The 18,637-nt window shown below is 33.1% G+C and overlaps 1 protein-coding gene across 1 annotated transcript in view; it reads right to left on the bottom strand.

Annotated features, from left to right (window-relative positions):
• Positions 1–18,637, bottom strand: part of BMP5 (bone morphogenetic protein 5) — a 164,343-nt gene that overhangs the window by 97,358 nt on the left and 48,348 nt on the right. The window contains exon 2 of the mRNA XM_003769172.4: positions 948–1,140. Within this exon, the coding sequence (XP_003769220.1) occupies positions 948–1,140 (193 nt within the window). The remainder of the gene's footprint in view (positions 1–947; positions 1,141–18,637) is intronic.

The following is an 18,637-nucleotide window of genomic DNA, read 5'->3' as shown; positions in this document are numbered from 1 at the left end:
TTTAAGTTGATGTCATTCCCTTGGAACCTACCTATTTGGGTTTGGGGTATAAATAGACATTTTGTGTCTGTGCATATGAACAACAACCAAAAAAAAAAAAAAAAAGAACAGTTAATTGATGTCTCTATGTATTAAGAAAGATCATAAGGACTTGTTTGATCCAATCAGATTCTGACAGCCATCTTCCACTGCTGAAGTTCAGCTCCAGACTGGGCCAAGAGACTTTAATCAGAGGGAGTCCTTTAGAGGTATCTTCTAGACTTTAATCAGAGGGAGTCCTTTAGAGGTATCTTCTATGAATCCTGGGTCTGAGGTTAGAGGACCTAAATTTAAATCCTATTTCTATTGCTACTTATGGGGGGAACTTTAGGTAAGTCACTTAATCTGTGTGTCAGGTTCTTCTTCTATTCAATGAGAAGATTGAACTGAATGACCAATAATATGACTGTGCTACGATTTATGATCCTATGGTACTATAAATGTTCTCACATCAATTCTCGTGGAAAGGACAATGCTTGGAATTATTACTAGTAATTGGTACTTTAGCATAAATATGCTTAACATATGTCCTCATATAATTTGGCACTGAAGAAATGAAGAAATGTGAATTTTACTGGGGAAGGAGGGATATAGGGATAATTTCACATCCTGGGACCCTAGCCATGGACAGCATGGATAAGTAGTATGAAAGAAAGAGTAAAGAAAATGACTAAGAAAGGAAGGACTGGAGGACATCAATTATAAACTTCAACCCCTTTACAATTTTGATTGAATCTGCACATCATTTAGGAGGTGGGAACATGATTTGGCCTCTCAGTATGAGCAAATTTATGGCATGATGAGATGTTTTGAAATTATGTTTAGGTATAATGTCAAATTAGTTTTCAAAAATAGGAAGTTGTTCACCCCACCCAATAAAAAATAAATGAATAAGTAAATAAATATACCTATTTGGGTATTCCTTGATGATCTGATATATGCTAATCTTAATAGTTTCATTTTCAAATCGATTGTTGCTGCGGTCTTTATATATCCGGAATTCAGCAGCTGTCACTGCTTCTCCATGAGGAATTTGTGTAAGATCAAACCGAAACTCTTTATAGTGCCTTCGCTGATGAGAAAAATCCTTGTCTCTTTCGACTGTTTAAAAAGAAGAAAGAAAGGGGGAAAATGAGCCCTTTAAAAATATGGCAATTAATGGTAAATTCTACAGCTTTAAATATAAAAACAAACAAGCAGGATGATATAAAAACTGGGCAACTACTAAAACCACAAAGCCAGACATGCTTCCAGTTAAAGGAAATTCCACAAGCCAAAAGTCTTCAGTTCAAAAGGGAAAAAAAAAAAAAAAAACCTCTGTGGTTTCATACAAATTCCAGGAACCTGAATGGAAAGAATATCCAAAAAAGTTTTAAAATTGAATGTTGTAAAGTAATTAGAAATATGGACCAAATGAAAGTGCATGGGACAATCTCAAACTTTATTTGAATTAAACAGATATGAAGGAAGCAATTGGAATTACAAGTGAAGTTAGAATTCAGTAATACCATGTAGGGGAATAAAGGGAACATAAAGTTTCTACCTGAGTTATCATATGTACCCAAATATTTTGATATAAGTTTTTTTTAAGAGACTAAGGAATGAAAATATATTCATTATATTGGAGGTTATTAGCCCCTACTCCCAGTTCATTTAAATTTCAAGAGGTTCATGGACATGTATTGCAAAATATTATATCTTCATTTTCAGTAACCAATATCTGAATTTTAATATGTCCTTCAATTATTTAAAATCTTTATTCTGCATAGATTCTTACCAGACTGCAAAAGAGATCCAAGACACAAAAACAATCCCCCCAAATAAACAAACAACAAGCCCCAAAGCTTTTTTTCCATGGTCAGAATTGTGTCTTATAGCCTTCCTACCTCTTCTAGCAGAAGACCAGTTTTCTACCTCTGCTCTGCAAATCAAATTTGCTCAAGATGTATTTTTATTTATGTACATGGCCAAGATTTTAGGACTGGACTTTGAGAAGGTCTACTCCAATCCCCAGTCCCTTCATTTCACATATGAAGAAACTGAGTTACAGACAGGCTAAATGACTTGCCTGAGGTAAAGTGAACCTAGGATATCCAGCTACAAAATCAATATTCTTTCTAGGACATCATGCTGCCTTCTTAGGTGGAAAAAATGTTTGTTTGCTCTTTAACTAAGAGAAAACAACTTTACCAGCAACTACCGCGGAAGTCAGGGAACATTTCCTCCTCAGGGAGCATAAGGGAATTTTAAAATGTTGAAGAAATTAGAATGCTACATGTTGGACAGATTGTTACATAGAGGTTATTGTGCAACAATGAATTGGCTTCAGATACACTTAAATCGATTTGGGTTAGATTCAGACAACATGGCAGGCACTCTACAGACTACAGAATCTGATAGGTATCAGATAAATACTAAACAGGCTGCCTGACCCTGGATTCATTTAAAATGATGTGATGTCTTTTCATAGTCCTCTCTGTATTCATAGAACTGTTGGATTCATAAATATCAATTAGCCATGGTAATAAGTTTCAGTGTCAAGAATAACCTACATACTTGGATATTTCATGGATCTGTGATTCCTCTCCCTCTACTTTTAGTGCTTTCTCTATTAATGAAGATCGCAATATTTCTTTAATCTTCTATAATCCTTCTAACTCTAACTTTTGTTATAATGGAGATAATGGTATATTCATTATAAAATGGCCAGTATTGTTTTTTGAAAAAAAATTAAGAAATAAAATACACTGATACATTAATACATTTTTTGAGTATATACAATGTATAATGTACCACCATCATACAGGGAAAAACAATGTAGTAGAATATCTCAACTATTCAAAAAAGATGCTTCCCACTAATAGACTTAATGACCAGAATATTTGCCATTATTCTCTAAATTCCATGAGGTCATGGATTATCTTTTTGTCTTTTTTTTAATCCCTGGTACTTAGCACGTAGTTAGTGCTAATAAATGGATGTTAACTAGATTGACCTGAAGGAAATCATAAAATATATGTCTTAGGAACACATTTTATAGAGAGATATAGTGTTGAGGAAAGAACATTAGACTTTTTTATCTAAATACTGTCTGAATTTAACATTTAGTTGTCATGTGACCGTGGATAAATTACATAAAAATAATCTTCCTTATCTGAAAAGTAAAGAGAATGTATTACATACATACATTACAGAGTTACTATGGGAGTCAGTTCTTTGTAATCCTTAAAAACTATACAAAAATGGGTCATCTATTTCTATATATATTGTCATATATATATGTGTGTGTGTGTGTGTGTGTGTCTGTGTCTGTGTCTGTGTCTGTGTGTATCTGTGTGTGTGTGTTAGTACTAGGCAGAATAGAGTTCCTTACATGCCTAAAGAACAGATAATGATAGGATATACATTTTTCTGACCACAGTCTGGGTCTTGGGTGCATATAAACCTTTCAGCATAGTTAGAGACAATTAACAGTTATGCAAATGACCTCTAAAGTCCCTTCTAACTCAGGTTCACTGATTCAGGGGTTCATTCTCGGTAAAAAGGGCAATTTCTAAGGGAAAAGACAAAGAACTATCTCTTCTGTATCTTAATTTTCTCAGTCACCCCAAAAGGATTAAAGAAAGTCTGTTAATGGACAAACAGTAGTTGTGTCCAGGGACATGTATGACCCTCAGGTAGAATATAAGCTAACTAGTAGATTAAAAACTCATCAAGGAAAGGGATGGGACAGTTCTCCTGCCTTTTTCCCCTTCTTAATATATACAGAACTTCATATGGTACTTTGTACTTAAGAGGTTCTTAATAGATGATTGTTGAATTGTACAGTGTTTAATGGCTGCTATCATTGACATTTTTTCTTGTCTTTCTCTTTGCTCATTTTAACAAAAAGACACAAAAAAATTAAAAGAATATGACAGACAGAAAATCCAGAAACACCTGTGACTTTTACTAATTCTGAAAAGCAGCCTAAAAAGCAGTTCTAAGGAAGGGGAAAGTTTGGGGTACTGCTAAAAAGTGACTTTAGGAAAGTCCCAATTTCTTTCCTTGATTTCCTTGTCTAAAAAAGGCAATAATAATATATTCCCTTTGCAAAGTTCTTATGAGGAAAGTTCTTTGTCACTGATAAAATTATAGAAATGTGAAAAAGCATTAATAAGATAATTATGTTTAGTATATTATATATTACCTGGGACATCTAGGTGGTAGAGTGGATTGAGCACTGGGTTTGGAATCAAGAAGACTCATCTTCATGAATTCCAATCTTGCATCAGATATTTACTAGCTGCATGACCCCTACCAAATCATTTAACTCTACCACAACTAACTCTTCTTTGTTTCCAAAGATATATGTATTAAGTATAAAACTTTGACAAGAGTATACTATCACCCATTTATAGTTGCCATACATTTTTCTATTACCCTTTAAGAATTTTGTTGCAGAAACTATGAAAAGGAAAGCTATAAAGTGGATGACTACTGATTGGAAAATGACTTAATTGGGAAATATGAATATATGAATTCTTACTGCACTATAAGAAATTATGTATGTGAGGGATTCAGAGAAGCATGAGAAGCATCTATGAATTGATGCAGAGTGAAGTAAGTAGCACCAAGAAAACAATATGAACAATCACTATAATAATGCAAACTTCAAAAAGTTAATTTAACTCTGATTAATTATGTTGACCAATTTTGAATCAGGAAAATAGATGAATAAATATTACTCTTTACTCTTGGTAGGGAGACTAGGGACAAGAGATATATAATATTGCATATATTGTCAGATGTACTCATTTAGACAAGTTTTGCTTAATTTTGTTCTTTGTAATGAGAACTAAGATGGAAAGGGCTTTGTGGGGAAATAACTACTGTATAAAATCAAGTCATCAACTAACTTTTAAATTTTAAAAATAAATATTATTTTAGTATAAATAGAGGGAAATGTTGTGAGATTCATTTCTAAAATGAAGGCATCAAAGAATAGGTATAGTAAAGTATTTGCTAAAACTTTTTATAACAAACCAGTGGCTGAGTCAAGTTCAGAATGTTGATGTTTGGGTTTTTAAACAGGGATTTCCCGTACTGCAAAGGCACATAGGGATTTCCCCCAGATATTTAAATGTAAGCCATTTTTCAATATAAAATCTAGAAAGTAAATTATGAAAACTTTATGGGAACCAGGCTAAGATCAAAAGTTTCTTTTAGATTTTCCATTATTTTTCTATCTTTTTTTGTTTGGGTGTGGCAGGATGGCCTTGTCTTCTTCCCCAAATCATGCTCCTCTTTTCACTCCTACAATTATTCTGTTTTATAGTTATCTGAGCCTTCATCCTACCAACTGCAACTGGCTTCACAGAAATAAATGTAGGAATATATCTGAGCAGAGTATTTTCTTTATGTGAGAAATTATAATGAATGTATATGTGTATATAAATATATACACATATATGAATATATGTATATATTAGTAATATATATTATTGTTGTATAACATACATATTATAGTTCTCTAGTTATTTGCTTCCTGAGAAGACTGTATTCCTTCCAATGAATAGATTCAGTTCTGCTTGCGTCTGTAAACTCCATCACAAGGCCTTCCCAAAAGGGAAATCACCATCATCACAGTCCTCAGATAACATCTGAAAAGTCTGAAGTTCAAACTTCCAAGTGATTTGAGATATTACATAATGTTACATCATATTTACAATTAATTTCCGATTTGAAATAGAGAAAAAAGTGTATTCCTGGGAATAACCACTAAGCAGGAGTTTCTTAGGACTAGCTATAAAGTGTACACCTGCATAGTTCAGATGAGTATTGAATCCATATTATGTAAAGTCATCTACTGTTCAAAATTCCCCTGTGAAATGTTAGTGTAATAAAGTGGAAAGCTAGAATTTCATCCTTTATTATAAATTTTCAGTTTTCTAATCCAGGCTATTTAACCTAAACCCTAAGGGGGCAAATTTTCAAAGAGTTTCATAAAATTTATATTAAACATACCACACAGAATAAAGTTGCATTGTAGATTTGTCCAGAATGTCAAATGCCTGAATCCCACTGACTTGGATCATAACTATGCCAATAAATTCCATGCGGCACTTTGGAAAGAGTAATGGAATGAGACTGGTATTTACATAGCCTCATTCTCCTAATGAAGACCAAAATATTCAATAAAGTAATTTCAGTTGCCTTCACCAGTGAGAGTAGGAGGTGACAAGAATTAATATCCTTATTTTATGAATGAGAAGCTAGGTGGTGACAGCAAGTTAGTGACAGAACTCTGTCTCCTAATACCCAGTACAAAGCTGCATTCAGTAGCTCATACCACCTACATAACAAGGTTCTACGTCTACTTTCTCTTCTTGGAATTTAGTGCATCTTGGGGCTACATTTTAAAATTTCAGTCACTTTGAAATGTAGATGTAGACAGTAAATTATGAAAACTCCTAGGCAACCAGGAATAGAATCAAAAGCTCATTTTTTTTTTGTTTTCCATTGTATTTTTCTACTTAGCCTTGTTATGAACTTCACCCTTTTTCATACTTCCTATGGACTACAGGTATCCTTTTGATATTTTATAGAGTCATAGACTACTGAGGCTAAAAGAGAACTTTGAGATCATGCAATCCAACATCCCCCCCCTTTTTTGGACCACATATTATGCCTATGTGGTTGTTATTTCATCAGAGAAGTCTCAGGGAAGAAACTTCCTCTACCATAATTTGCTCTGTAAATTCTTAGAGACATTCTTAGAGACTTTCCTAGAGACATTAAGAGATCAAGGGACTTACAAATGATAAGAGTTTGAATTGTTATCTTATTGGTGTCAAGATCACTATCTTCTATAGCACTGTCTCTCATCTTATAAATGAGATAATGGAGGCCCAGAGAGTTAAAAGGATGAGAACTTGAGGCTCTAGCCTCTCAATCTAGTTTTCTTACTAGGATAAATTGAATCATCAATGTCTTTTTTCCCTTTGTACTCCTGAGTACAAAGCCTTTTCTTTTTTCAGGAGGTTGTCATCAGATTATGGATGTACTTCTAGATCATCATATTCTATCAGCCAACATCACCTGTCTATATAATTAGACCCCCTAAACATATTAACATATGCTACTGGGAATCATTATCTCATCCTTCTTCCCCAATCCACCTTCCCTTCTCTCTTTGTTTCTATTTCTATTTTTATCTCTATCTGTATCTCTCTTTGTCTCTCTCTCTCCATGTCTACCTTTCAGTCAATCCGTCTTTGTCTGTCTCTTTCACTCTCTGTCTTTGTCTCTCTCACTTTCTGTCTCTATCTCTTTCTTTATTTCTTTCTGTGTATCTCTCCCTCTGTCTCCCTTTCTCTGTCTTTTTCTTTGTCTGTCTTTCTGTCTCTCTCACATTCCTTTCTCTGCTTCTATCAGAATCTATTTTTCAACATTTTTCTGTACTACCCCTTAAAAGGAAAGTGTTTCCCTTAATACCTCTCAAGAAATCTTTTTGTCTCTTTGTCTATTTAATACCTAATTTATTCATTAACTCTATATGCATTGTTGTTTATTTTCTATACAAGCAAACATTTTCTTATTTAATGGCACAGAGATGGTTTGCATATCTCCCCTAAACTTTCTTAGTTAACAATGTTACATTTATTTAACACTTTAACATATGTGAAGCATTTCACATAAAATGTTATTTTTACCCTTTAATGATCTGTTATTATGACATACGTAAGGAAACAGAGAGATTAATCAACTTGCCTAAGATTATAGAGCTAGCAGACTTGAGCCCAGTTATTCTGGTCTCTAAATCCTATGCTTTTATCTCCACCAACAATACATTCATAAGATCATAGAATCATAAATTTTGAGTTGGAAAGGACCATAAATATCATCTACTCTAATACTCAGTTTATATATGGAGAAACTGAGGTCTAGGAGGGTTCACGCTATCCAACTTCATGCTAGAACACATATTTGAATCTAGATTCTCTAACTCCAAATTTGTCACTTTTCCCACTCCACAATCACATGTTTCTAAACATTTCAATATAATTGGTCTTTTATGCCAGAAAGAATTTGCAATGGGTTATAAGATGCCATTTATAATCAAAGAGTATCATGGCTTCAGGTGACCATCCTTTATTATTGTAAGATTTATTTTGTACATTCACCTATCATAAAAAAACCACTGCAATATGTTACCAATTTGGAGGATTAAAAAATCCCCCAAAAAATTACTAATTAATCAATCAGCATGTTTTAAGGGCCTCCTGTATTCCAGCCACTGTGCTAAGGGTCAAGGATACAAAGAAAGAGATTAGACAGACCCCAGTTTTGGGATGCATATCACATGTATATAAGTATAAATAAAATATATAAAAATAAATACTAGGTAATGGAGACACATACCTCAGGATGGGGAATGGGAAGTGGGAGTATCTGGAAAGATCTTATCTAAAAGAGATTAACTGAGCTTAGCATTGAACAAAAACTAGAAATTTAAGAGCTGAAGGTGAAGTAGAGCATTCCAAATAGCAAGAATAAGAACAAGAACAATATATGCAGTATATTTATCAAAATGCATAACCAGATAAGCTCATTCTCATTCCTATAATTGAGGACTGGTCCAGTCTAGTCCTTATAAGCATGTGCAGTTTGCTCAGCTATTACAAGCTCTTTTTGGAAGAGGATGAGGAGCCTGCTTCTAGAAAGGTATGGTGATGTATGATGGAAATGCCTCTCTCCTTTTGCCATAGATTCTGGTAATAAGGGGACATGTCATAAAAGTACAGACCACAGATTAGTTGTTTGTTAAAATTGGGGTCAGTTCAAAAGACATTACTCAGTGGCTTTTGAATATTGTCTCTTCCTGCTTATCTATTTTTGCATATCATTAGATTATATTAAATATAATTAGAATATAATTCTCCTTGGGAGAAGAGTATCAGGCCTTTATCTTCTGACTTGGGTCTTTTACACAACCTGTAAATACCATTCTTAATCATTCCATTTCTGTTCTATTTTTCTCCTGCCTGTAGATGGAGAAGCATCTGGAGCTGGCTTTGACTGTGTCAATTCCCCAAAGTTCAGGACAGCTGGATACCCTAAACTCCTGGAATAGAAATATCAGCGTAATGTCTTCCAGAACCCAGACAATGAGGACCCAAGGACCAAGTGATCCTTTTTTTTTAACCCAAAATAAACCAAAAGAGAGATATAATGACTCATTCATTGGCCATGTCAAATTCCAAAGTGAATTTGGTGGAACGAATAAATTCTAGATAAAATGTATTTTAAGTTTGAACCCATTCTCCCCTACAACAGAGATAGTATGAGAAGAGTAAACCTCTTGAGGCTGGGGATAGTGGTTTTTAATGTATGTTTTTGTTATGTCTTCTCACAAAATGTCCTTTTTAAAATGTAATTTAGAATAATTACTTCAATGTAATTGTAGTGCTATCCTTAGCAGTTAACTGTGCAAAGAATACACTGGAAAGAGAGCTCAATTGAAAGCAATCTCTTGAGGTACTCAGAACCCTTTGGGAGGAAAAGTAGTTAGCTTCCCTCTAGAAGAATGAGTTAAGAGTCTTACTACATTTCTAAAATTCAAGTTTGGGATGAAATGAAAAATTGTTTTATGTAGACCCTATTGTTCTAAATTATTTGTAAACATTAAATAACTTGCTTCCTTAAAAATGAACAATAACAACACAATTATAACACCACCACCAAAAACCTTATATTTTCCCTCTAACCACTGCAACTCAAAAATGAATCATTTAAAACTGTGGAAAAGTGTGTAAAAAGAAACATAACATATGTTTTTTACTTTATTTGTGGGGATTTTTGTTATTATTATTACCATTTTAAATCCAGATTCTTGATTTCATTGGTTAGATAAAGGCCTATATGAAAACTCCCTCTGAGAATGAAGATTGGAAATTCTGTGGTAATTTATAGTCTTAGAGACCTACCTGAAGATTCAGAGATAAATTGACATAGATGGTATGTATATGAAACAGGTACCTGTTAAATCCAAATACCGGTATTGTATTCTAAATGTATTCACTGTATTGACTTTCTCTTATTTGTGGTTTTATCTATCTATCTATCTATCATCTATCTATCTATTACCTTTAAATTTCTCAAATTATAGGTGTTTGATAAAAAGCTAGAGCTGAAAGGGACTTTCATTTTATATTTCAGGAAACTGAAATCACAAGAGGTTAAGTGATTTTTCAATTAGTGATTTCCAGCTGTTACTCCTATCCCTTTCTCTAAGGCCAAACAGATTGAGAATAATTTCTTTTTCACACTTGAAAAAACCTCTCAGCATCTTTCTACTTTCTACTCTTACTATCCAGTGCTCTCTACTTTAAGCTATATATTCTGAAGATTTCCATTTAAGAAGCCATTTCACTTGTTGGTTAGGGATGCTATGACATCCTATTAAGCCATTCACCACTTAGAACAGCTCAGGAATGAAGGAGAATGCTTTTATTATCTGTGTTTATAGTGGGCTTAAAAAAATGCTCCAGTGATAAAAGGACATGCATAGAATGTTGTATACGGGTGGGGGGAAGGGAAGAGGAGGGTTGCAGTGGGGAGGGAAAGGAAGTGTATTTAAAATATTTTTGTCCTTAAAAATAACTTTGTAATTCTGACAAGAAATTTCTAACCTATCTCAGCAGTCCATTTTGCTGACATGTTTCACCTGTTTGTGGTCCAGCTGCTCTGATTGAAGTTTTAAAATTCTTTTTTTTTTTTGCAATTTAGCTATTTTGTTTCTTATTTTCCAACGGTAACATCAATGTAGAAAGGAGAGATAAAGTGCATAGAATGTTTCACAGCGATAAATGAGTTGACAGTGAAAAGAAACAGAATCCAATGTGTATATGAATGCCAACACTGTCCAAAGCTGGAAAAGTTATACAAAGATTAAGCTACTTTTTTAAGAATATAGAATAAAGCCTTTCATTGTTGAGATACAATTTAATAGGAAATAATGACTGATCATTTTTTTTAAAATAGTGAAGTTGTGACTGGATATTTTCATCATATCTGGCACTGTGTAAAAATTATATTCACCAAATGTTTCTGTTGGCAATATCAGAGGAGAGGAATTAATTAAGATTATAAGTTTTTATATGTATGGCTAACTTCAATTTGTAAGGAATGACATCCATCTATCTTATTACACAAGAATTATAATTTGGAAGACCAAAACAACTTCAGTAGCTACAATAGATGGCACAATAGAATAGATAATATTCTCCCAGGAGCTCAACCAGATGTGGAAAAATATATATCTCAATTTGCTGCTGAGTGTAAAAATCATTAAGAGATTACTTAAAGAACTATCTATACTGTATTTTATAAGAAATTTGGGAAAAGGTGTTACATGGTTAGAGATATTTATTATTCCAGAACATCCCCTATTGGCTACTCTGCTAAAGAACATAACTTTATCTATATAAAATTTTATTAATAGTTTATACCTCTTTCTTATAGACAGATGACTAAGATATAAGTATTTCATATAAGTTAATAATTTTCTGGCAGCAGAATATAGCAAATTTCAGAAGTCAGAAATATAAGGAGCCTTTGTTAACAGAGCAGAATATATAATTCTGGTGTACACACACACCAACACATACACGTACAAATAGACAACTATCTCTGAAAGTCTTTAAGGATGATTTTGACTTTTTTTGAAACATCTGCAAACTTAATTTCTCTGGATAATACCCCTATGTGTAAATGTTTTTTTTTTTAAATTCATTGAGCCAAATTTTCACAAAAAAAGGGTTTTTAGAAAACAATTTTCTTAATAATCTACAATTATGTGATTGAATTGTTTTTTTTTAAAGACAATTTAAGGAATAGAGAATTTAGAAATGGAAATAAATGTAGTCTGAGCTCTCATTTGTCTATTATTATCAGGTGAACTCAGCTCAGAGTGATGTTTAAATTAATAATAACAAACAACATACAGGAAAATAAAACATTATATTCTTTGGTATTCTGTCATTTGATTCCTGCAACAACTGTATGAATTAGGTCAAGTATTGTAATCCTTTTTTATTTTCTGAAGAGATGTAGCAAGTTATATTATACTTCCATAATCATAGAACTATCCAAAAACAGAAATAGGAGTAGAATCCAAGTATCTCTATTCCAGAGCAAATATTCACTCTTCTTTCCACTGTTCTGATAGTAATCAGTGACTACTACCTTAAATAGTTATTTGAGCTCTCTGATCTTGTATAAGTCATTTTGTTTCTTTGAAAGGCAACTTTTCTATCTGAAACATAGACATAGTGATAACTGTGCTACATTTATTTTATGGGATAATGTTTAAATTACCTGGAGATTACTAAATAAATATAAAAGATATACAAGTTGGGACCGTACAGCTAGGAATGAAACTGATCAACCTGGAAAAATTCTAGTAGGTCAGTTCTTTACCTCAGTTGAATATTGAAACCAGTTCTTGAGATTTCAGAGCCTCTAAAAATCATACCAATCAATGTGCATTGATTCTGATCTACAGGCACTTAAGAAATACAAATACAATACATTTATAAGATTTTCCCCCCTGGGGAGAAAGGAGGGGTAAACATACAAAATAACTTAGGAAATATTTTATTGCCCACAGTTTTAGGGATAACTAATTCTGTGCTAAACAGCAATGACTAAAGAATCATCTGTAATGCTAAAAAAAATATTTACTAGTTAATATCAACAATGAAGATAATTCTATGGGATAAGATCCTAGAAAGATGATAATTTATACACATTTAAATAGTTTTGTTTAACTGCATGGAAATTAAATGTTGTCTAAAGGAAATCATGACTATTGTAATGTAGGCTTGCCATTTGCAAAAAGAAGTATGATATATTGAACCTGAGTTAGAAGACCTGGATTCAAATCCTGCCTCATACAAAGCAATTTTAATATTTTTTAAAAGACTATTGATTTTTATCAAAAATACATTTATAAAAATTTTAGAAATTTTGGATATATTGGAGTTACTTAGTAAATGTGAATTCTGATAATTACTTTGTAGTAAATATTTAGTTGTCTTTTTTTTCCTTAAGAAGAAAAACCTGTGGATCTTACAGATCACATGACAGCTGGAGGTCAACTATTCTAATCTGACCAGATTTCACTGTTTGACCCTGTGAATTCTTCTCCAGGACCAATAAAGTAAACCAGTCCATTTCTAGCCACCTCAAGGTGAGAGAGGTTACAGTAAGCTGATACACTACAAAGTCTCCTCGGTTACATCTGGAATACAATGAAATGACAGTTTATCTGCAGTGGATATTTGTGGTTATCTGACAAAAACGGGTCAAAGGTTCTGTGAGTTTTCTCTTGAGATGACTCAGTGCTATTCCTAATGACTGATAATTGAAAACAGAGCCTGGAAATATCAAATGTGGTGGGTGACAGATAAGCAGCAGATTCATTCAAATCCTCTGTTACAGGACACTCAGAGGTCAAAGGCCACAGGAATTAGCTCTTGTGCTACTGTGAGAAGACAGACATCAAACAGCTAATATCCAGTAATAGCTCTTCACCCTCAAACATCCAGGCTTGAAATCCATTCTCACTTCCTCTGTTTTTACTTTCCAGATCATCACAAAATTATTTTTACCCCAAATGACATGGTGAAGCCCCTGAAGGTGTACGGCTAATCAGAGTTGACAGATTTTTATTTATTACCCAAATACTCTAGTGGTAGAATTCCTCCACAAAAGTCTTCCTCAGTTTCCTGTTCAGAGTATAAAAATGACTCTGCCAATCAAGCATGAGCTCTGGCAAGTTGTACCAAGGGAGAAATGTTTCAAAATAGACTGAATGAAACAGTGAAAATAGCCCTGGACACCAGGATTCCTGTCCTGACTCTATGACTGACTATCTATGTGAATTTTGCCAAGTCACTATTCCTTTTTGGGCCATATTTTCCTAATCTATAAATGGGCCAAGAGTTAGGTAATAGTGGAATGGGGAGATATTACTAAATGATCTCTAAAATTACTTCAGTTTTGAACCTATAGTTCTAAGTATAGGCATAGGTAGTGTCCAATACCTGAAGGTCAGCCCAAGTAAAATCAGAGAGATAATTCCCAGTTAGGTTTCAGAACCATGAATTTTTCAGTCAAACATATTCAAATACCACATAACCTAGGGCTGCTTAAGCATTTTTTTAAATCAAGGACCTCTTTGGTAGTCTGTTGAAGCCTATAGATTCCTTTTCAGATTATTTTTATTGCTTATATTCAAAACATATGTTGAAAGAAATGCTAAATTTGAATTAGAAATGGGTTAAAATGAAGATCTATATTTTAACCATCTAAGTTCATGGAATTTCTTAAAATCTATCCCTGAATCTCAGGTTAAGAACTTCTGATCTATAGTTGATCAGTGGAATAGGTTAGGTTCAAGGGACAAAACAGTCAACAACTATAGCAACCTAGTCTTTGACAAATCCAAAGATCCGAGCTTTTGGGATAAGAACTTACTGTTTGATAAAAATTGCTGGGAAAATTGGAAACTAATATAGCAGAAACTAGGCATTGATCAACACTTAACACTGTACACCAAGATAAGCTCAAAATGGGTTCATGACCTAGGCATAAAGAATGAAATTATTAATAAATTAGAGGAACACAGGATAGTTTACCTCTCAGACCTATAGAAGGGGAAGGACTTTATGACCAAAGAACTAGAGATCATTACTGATCACAAAATAGAAAATTTCAACTATACCAAACTGAAAAGTTTTTGTACAAACAAAACTAATGCAGACAAGATTAGAAGGGGAGCAATAAACTGGGAAAATATTTTTACAGTCAAAGGTTCTAATAAAGGCCTCATTTCCAAAATATATAGAGAATTAACTCTAATTTATAAAAAATCAAGCCATTCTCCAATTGAAAAATGGTCAAAGGATATGCAGATGAAGGAATTGAAACTATTTCTAGTCATATGAAAAGATGCTCCAAGTCATTATTAATCAGAGAAATGCAAATTAAGACAACTCTAAGATACCACTACACACCTGTCAGATTGGCTAAGATGACAGGAAAAAATAATGATTGTTGGAGGGGATGTGGGAAAACTGGGACATTGATGCATTGTTGGTGGAGTTGTGAACTAATCCAACCATTCTGGAGAGTAGTTTGGAACTATGCTCAAGAAGTTATCAAACTGTGCATACCCTTTGATCCAGCAGTGTTACTACTGGGCTTATATCCCAAAGAGATCATAAAGAAGGGAAAGCGACCTGTATGTGCACAAATGTTTGTGGCAGCCCTCTTTGTAGTGGCTAGAAACTGGAAACTGAGTGGATGCCCATCAGTTGGAGAATGGCTGAATAAATTGTGGTATATGAATATTATGGAATATTATTGTTCTGTAAGAAATGACTAACAGGATGATTTCAGAAAGGCCTGGAGAGACTTACACTAACTGATGCTGAGTGAAATGAGCAGGACCAGGAGATCATTATATACTTCAACAACAATACTATATGATGACCAGTTCTGATGGACCTGGCCATCCTCAGCAACGAGATCAACCAAATCATTTCCAATGGAGCAGTAATGAACTGAACCAGCTATGCCCAGAGAAAGAACCCTGGGTGATGACTAAAAACCATTACATTGAATTCCCAATCCCTATATTTATGCCCACCTGAATTTTTTATTTCCTTCACAAGCTAATTGTACAATATTTCAGAGTCTGATTCTTTTTGTACAGCCAGATAACGGTTTGGTCATGTATACTTATTGTGTATCTAATTTATATTTTAATATATTTAACATCTACTGGTCATCCTGCCATCTGGGGGGGGGGGTAAGAGGTGAAAAATTGGAACAAGAAGTTTGGCAATTGTTAATGTTGTAAAGTTACCCATACATATAACCTGTAAATAAAAGGCTATTTAAAAAAAAAACAAAACAACAAAAAAACTCTTCTGACCTCCAGTCAGAGGATAGAGTGTTTGTGAAGTATAAATATGGAATCTGATGCCATCTTGCAGAATAATGAAGTCAAGGGTAAAATCCAAATAAGTACATAGAGGTGAAAAATGAACTGACCACTTGTAAGACTTTCCCATACACATAGAAATGCTTCAACTTAAATTCTTTGCTAGATGGTTTCTAATAATGTAACCAAAGTTGTACACCTTGCTGTTTTATGTCTTATTTGATATTTATATGAAAGGGTTATTTCTAACATAAATTTCAAGGCATATGGCATGATTTTGATGTATGGATGGAAGAAATTTAGTTGAATAAGAACCCTGAAGTAATGTTTTGCCATATTAAATCATATCTTGATTTTTTCATGATCAGCAATAAACATAATTCCATGACCTTCTTCACAAAAAAAAAAAAAAGAAAGAAACCTGGTACTCAACAATAAATAAATATTATACAAAAAAAAGAACTTCTGATCTAAATTGAAATCATGGAGAAGTGTAATATACATGTAGAGGAACTATACCAATGAAATTATGGCTATTTAGAAATACAAATGTATTGAATTTGAGTAACTGTGCTCCTAATTTAAAATATATGTCAAGAATTTGAAGTTATATTATTTGGAATAATTTTTCCTACTCTCAAGTAGGAAGTTATCTTTAAGGTTTTGAAAACTTTCTAGTTTCTGGGGATTGTAAGATCATAGATTTAAAGTTGGAAGAGATTTTAGAAGTCATCTAAATCAATTGTTCCACTTTACAGATGAGAAAACAGAGTCCTAAAGACTTATGCAATGACTGCACACATATAACCCATATCAAATTGCTTGCCTTCTTAATGAAGGGGGGAGGGAAGGAAAAGAGGAAGATAATTTGGAACTCAAAATTTGAAAAGAAAATATTGTTTAAATTGTTTTTACATATAATTAGGAGAAAATAAAATATTCAATTAAAAAAAAGAATTATACAAGACCAAAAGGGTAGAATTATAGACCATAAGACTCTTTCTATACAGGTAGATGGGACCTTGGAGGCCATTAAGTCTAACCCTTTTATTATAAACATAAATATGCTGTGATCTAGAAAGATTAAATGACATACTCAAAGTTACATATAGGGACAGAGGCAGATTTGAAATTGGGTCATCTGCTTCCAATTTGAAGGCTCATAAAATAAAAGGATAATTGAGATAAAGACTATTGGGTTTTGCATACCAAGGGTAGTAATAATTTAGTTTCTTAGTTGACCAAACAATACTATAAGATTAGTCATTACTTTGAACATTCCAATTTTGTTTCTGCAATAACTTCCTAAAGAATTGATTCATTATGATGACATTTAATGTGACATCAAGTTATACCCAAAGTTTGAATTGTGATTCAGACTGACATCTTGCAATAAAATGGCAGCCAAGAAACATTTCCAAAAGTATGAATGATCTATAATTTTATACAGGTTTCAGTATCATTTGTTACCTGGATAGGGGACAAGGAAAAATATAATTATATCATACAGAGCCTGCTATTTACTGAAACACTGTTATTTTGTAGGGTATAAAGTATTGTTCTAGAATCAGGTTTCTATAGGAAAGTGAAAATCAACAAATATATCTTATTAAGCATTTACAGTGTCTTCTACAATATCCAACCTTGTAGACCAGGGATCTACCAACAGTTCACTTGTTACTTGAGGCTATTTTCAACAAGGAATGAGGCATAGCCCAGACCCTAATCCTCAGGAATTTAAAGTAGGAAAATTAGGGCTGAAGGAGGGGTGTTATAACCATATGTTGCCATCATGACCCTTTCTCATGGTTCAGTGGCATCTACCTCCTGTCCCTCTACCTTGGTGATATAAAGGCTCTGGGGAAATCAAAAGTATACATTTCCCACAAAAATTTGAGTTCTGGATTTCCCTGCCATAAGGAAATGAAGTATTATACATAAGTTAATTTTTCAGACAACTGGTGCATATCCCTCAGAATGCCAGATGTATTTTTATTTTAACTGTTATCAATGAAAATAAGTATTAGATTATATATTTTTGATTCAAAAGCAGAGGATATAAATAATAACAACTTTATTATTATTATTATTATTATTATTATTATTTAACAATTAAGGGTTATCCTTATGGAAAATAATCAATGTCTTTTTGTCATAGTGATGCTTACTAATCATTGAAAAATGAATTTTACATTTTGGCTTTTTTGCCCTTGCACTAAATGAATGGTATATTTCCAGTGGTCTTCACTATACAGTCCCTAACAGATATCTTCTTTCTAATTTTAACCCTATTTCTAATAAACTACTAGCTAATAACACTAATAATGAAACTTCTTAAATCAGTAAACTTGTTTACATACAATTCTAGTTCAATAAAGTTCAAGGTGAGGAAAGTACATATGTTTTTTGGCATTGATTTCTCCCAACTTTTAAATTTTTTTCAAGATTAATCAATCGGTAAATTAATAAGCATTCATTAAGTTCCTACTATGTGCCAGGCATTGTGCTAAATGCTAAGGATTGTTGTTCATCCTTCATTCTCTAAGAGAATGAAATCATAAGGCTAATAATGTCTGACTTGCAAGTGGACTGAATTTAAGTGAG

Source organism: Sarcophilus harrisii, chromosome 4 (assembly GCF_902635505.1).
Source record: "Sarcophilus harrisii chromosome 4, mSarHar1.11, whole genome shotgun sequence".
NCBI lineage: Eukaryota > Metazoa > Chordata > Mammalia > Dasyuromorphia > Dasyuridae > Sarcophilus > Sarcophilus harrisii.
Note: the sequence above shows the minus strand (reverse complement) of the source record. Positions and strands in the feature narration are given on the sequence as shown.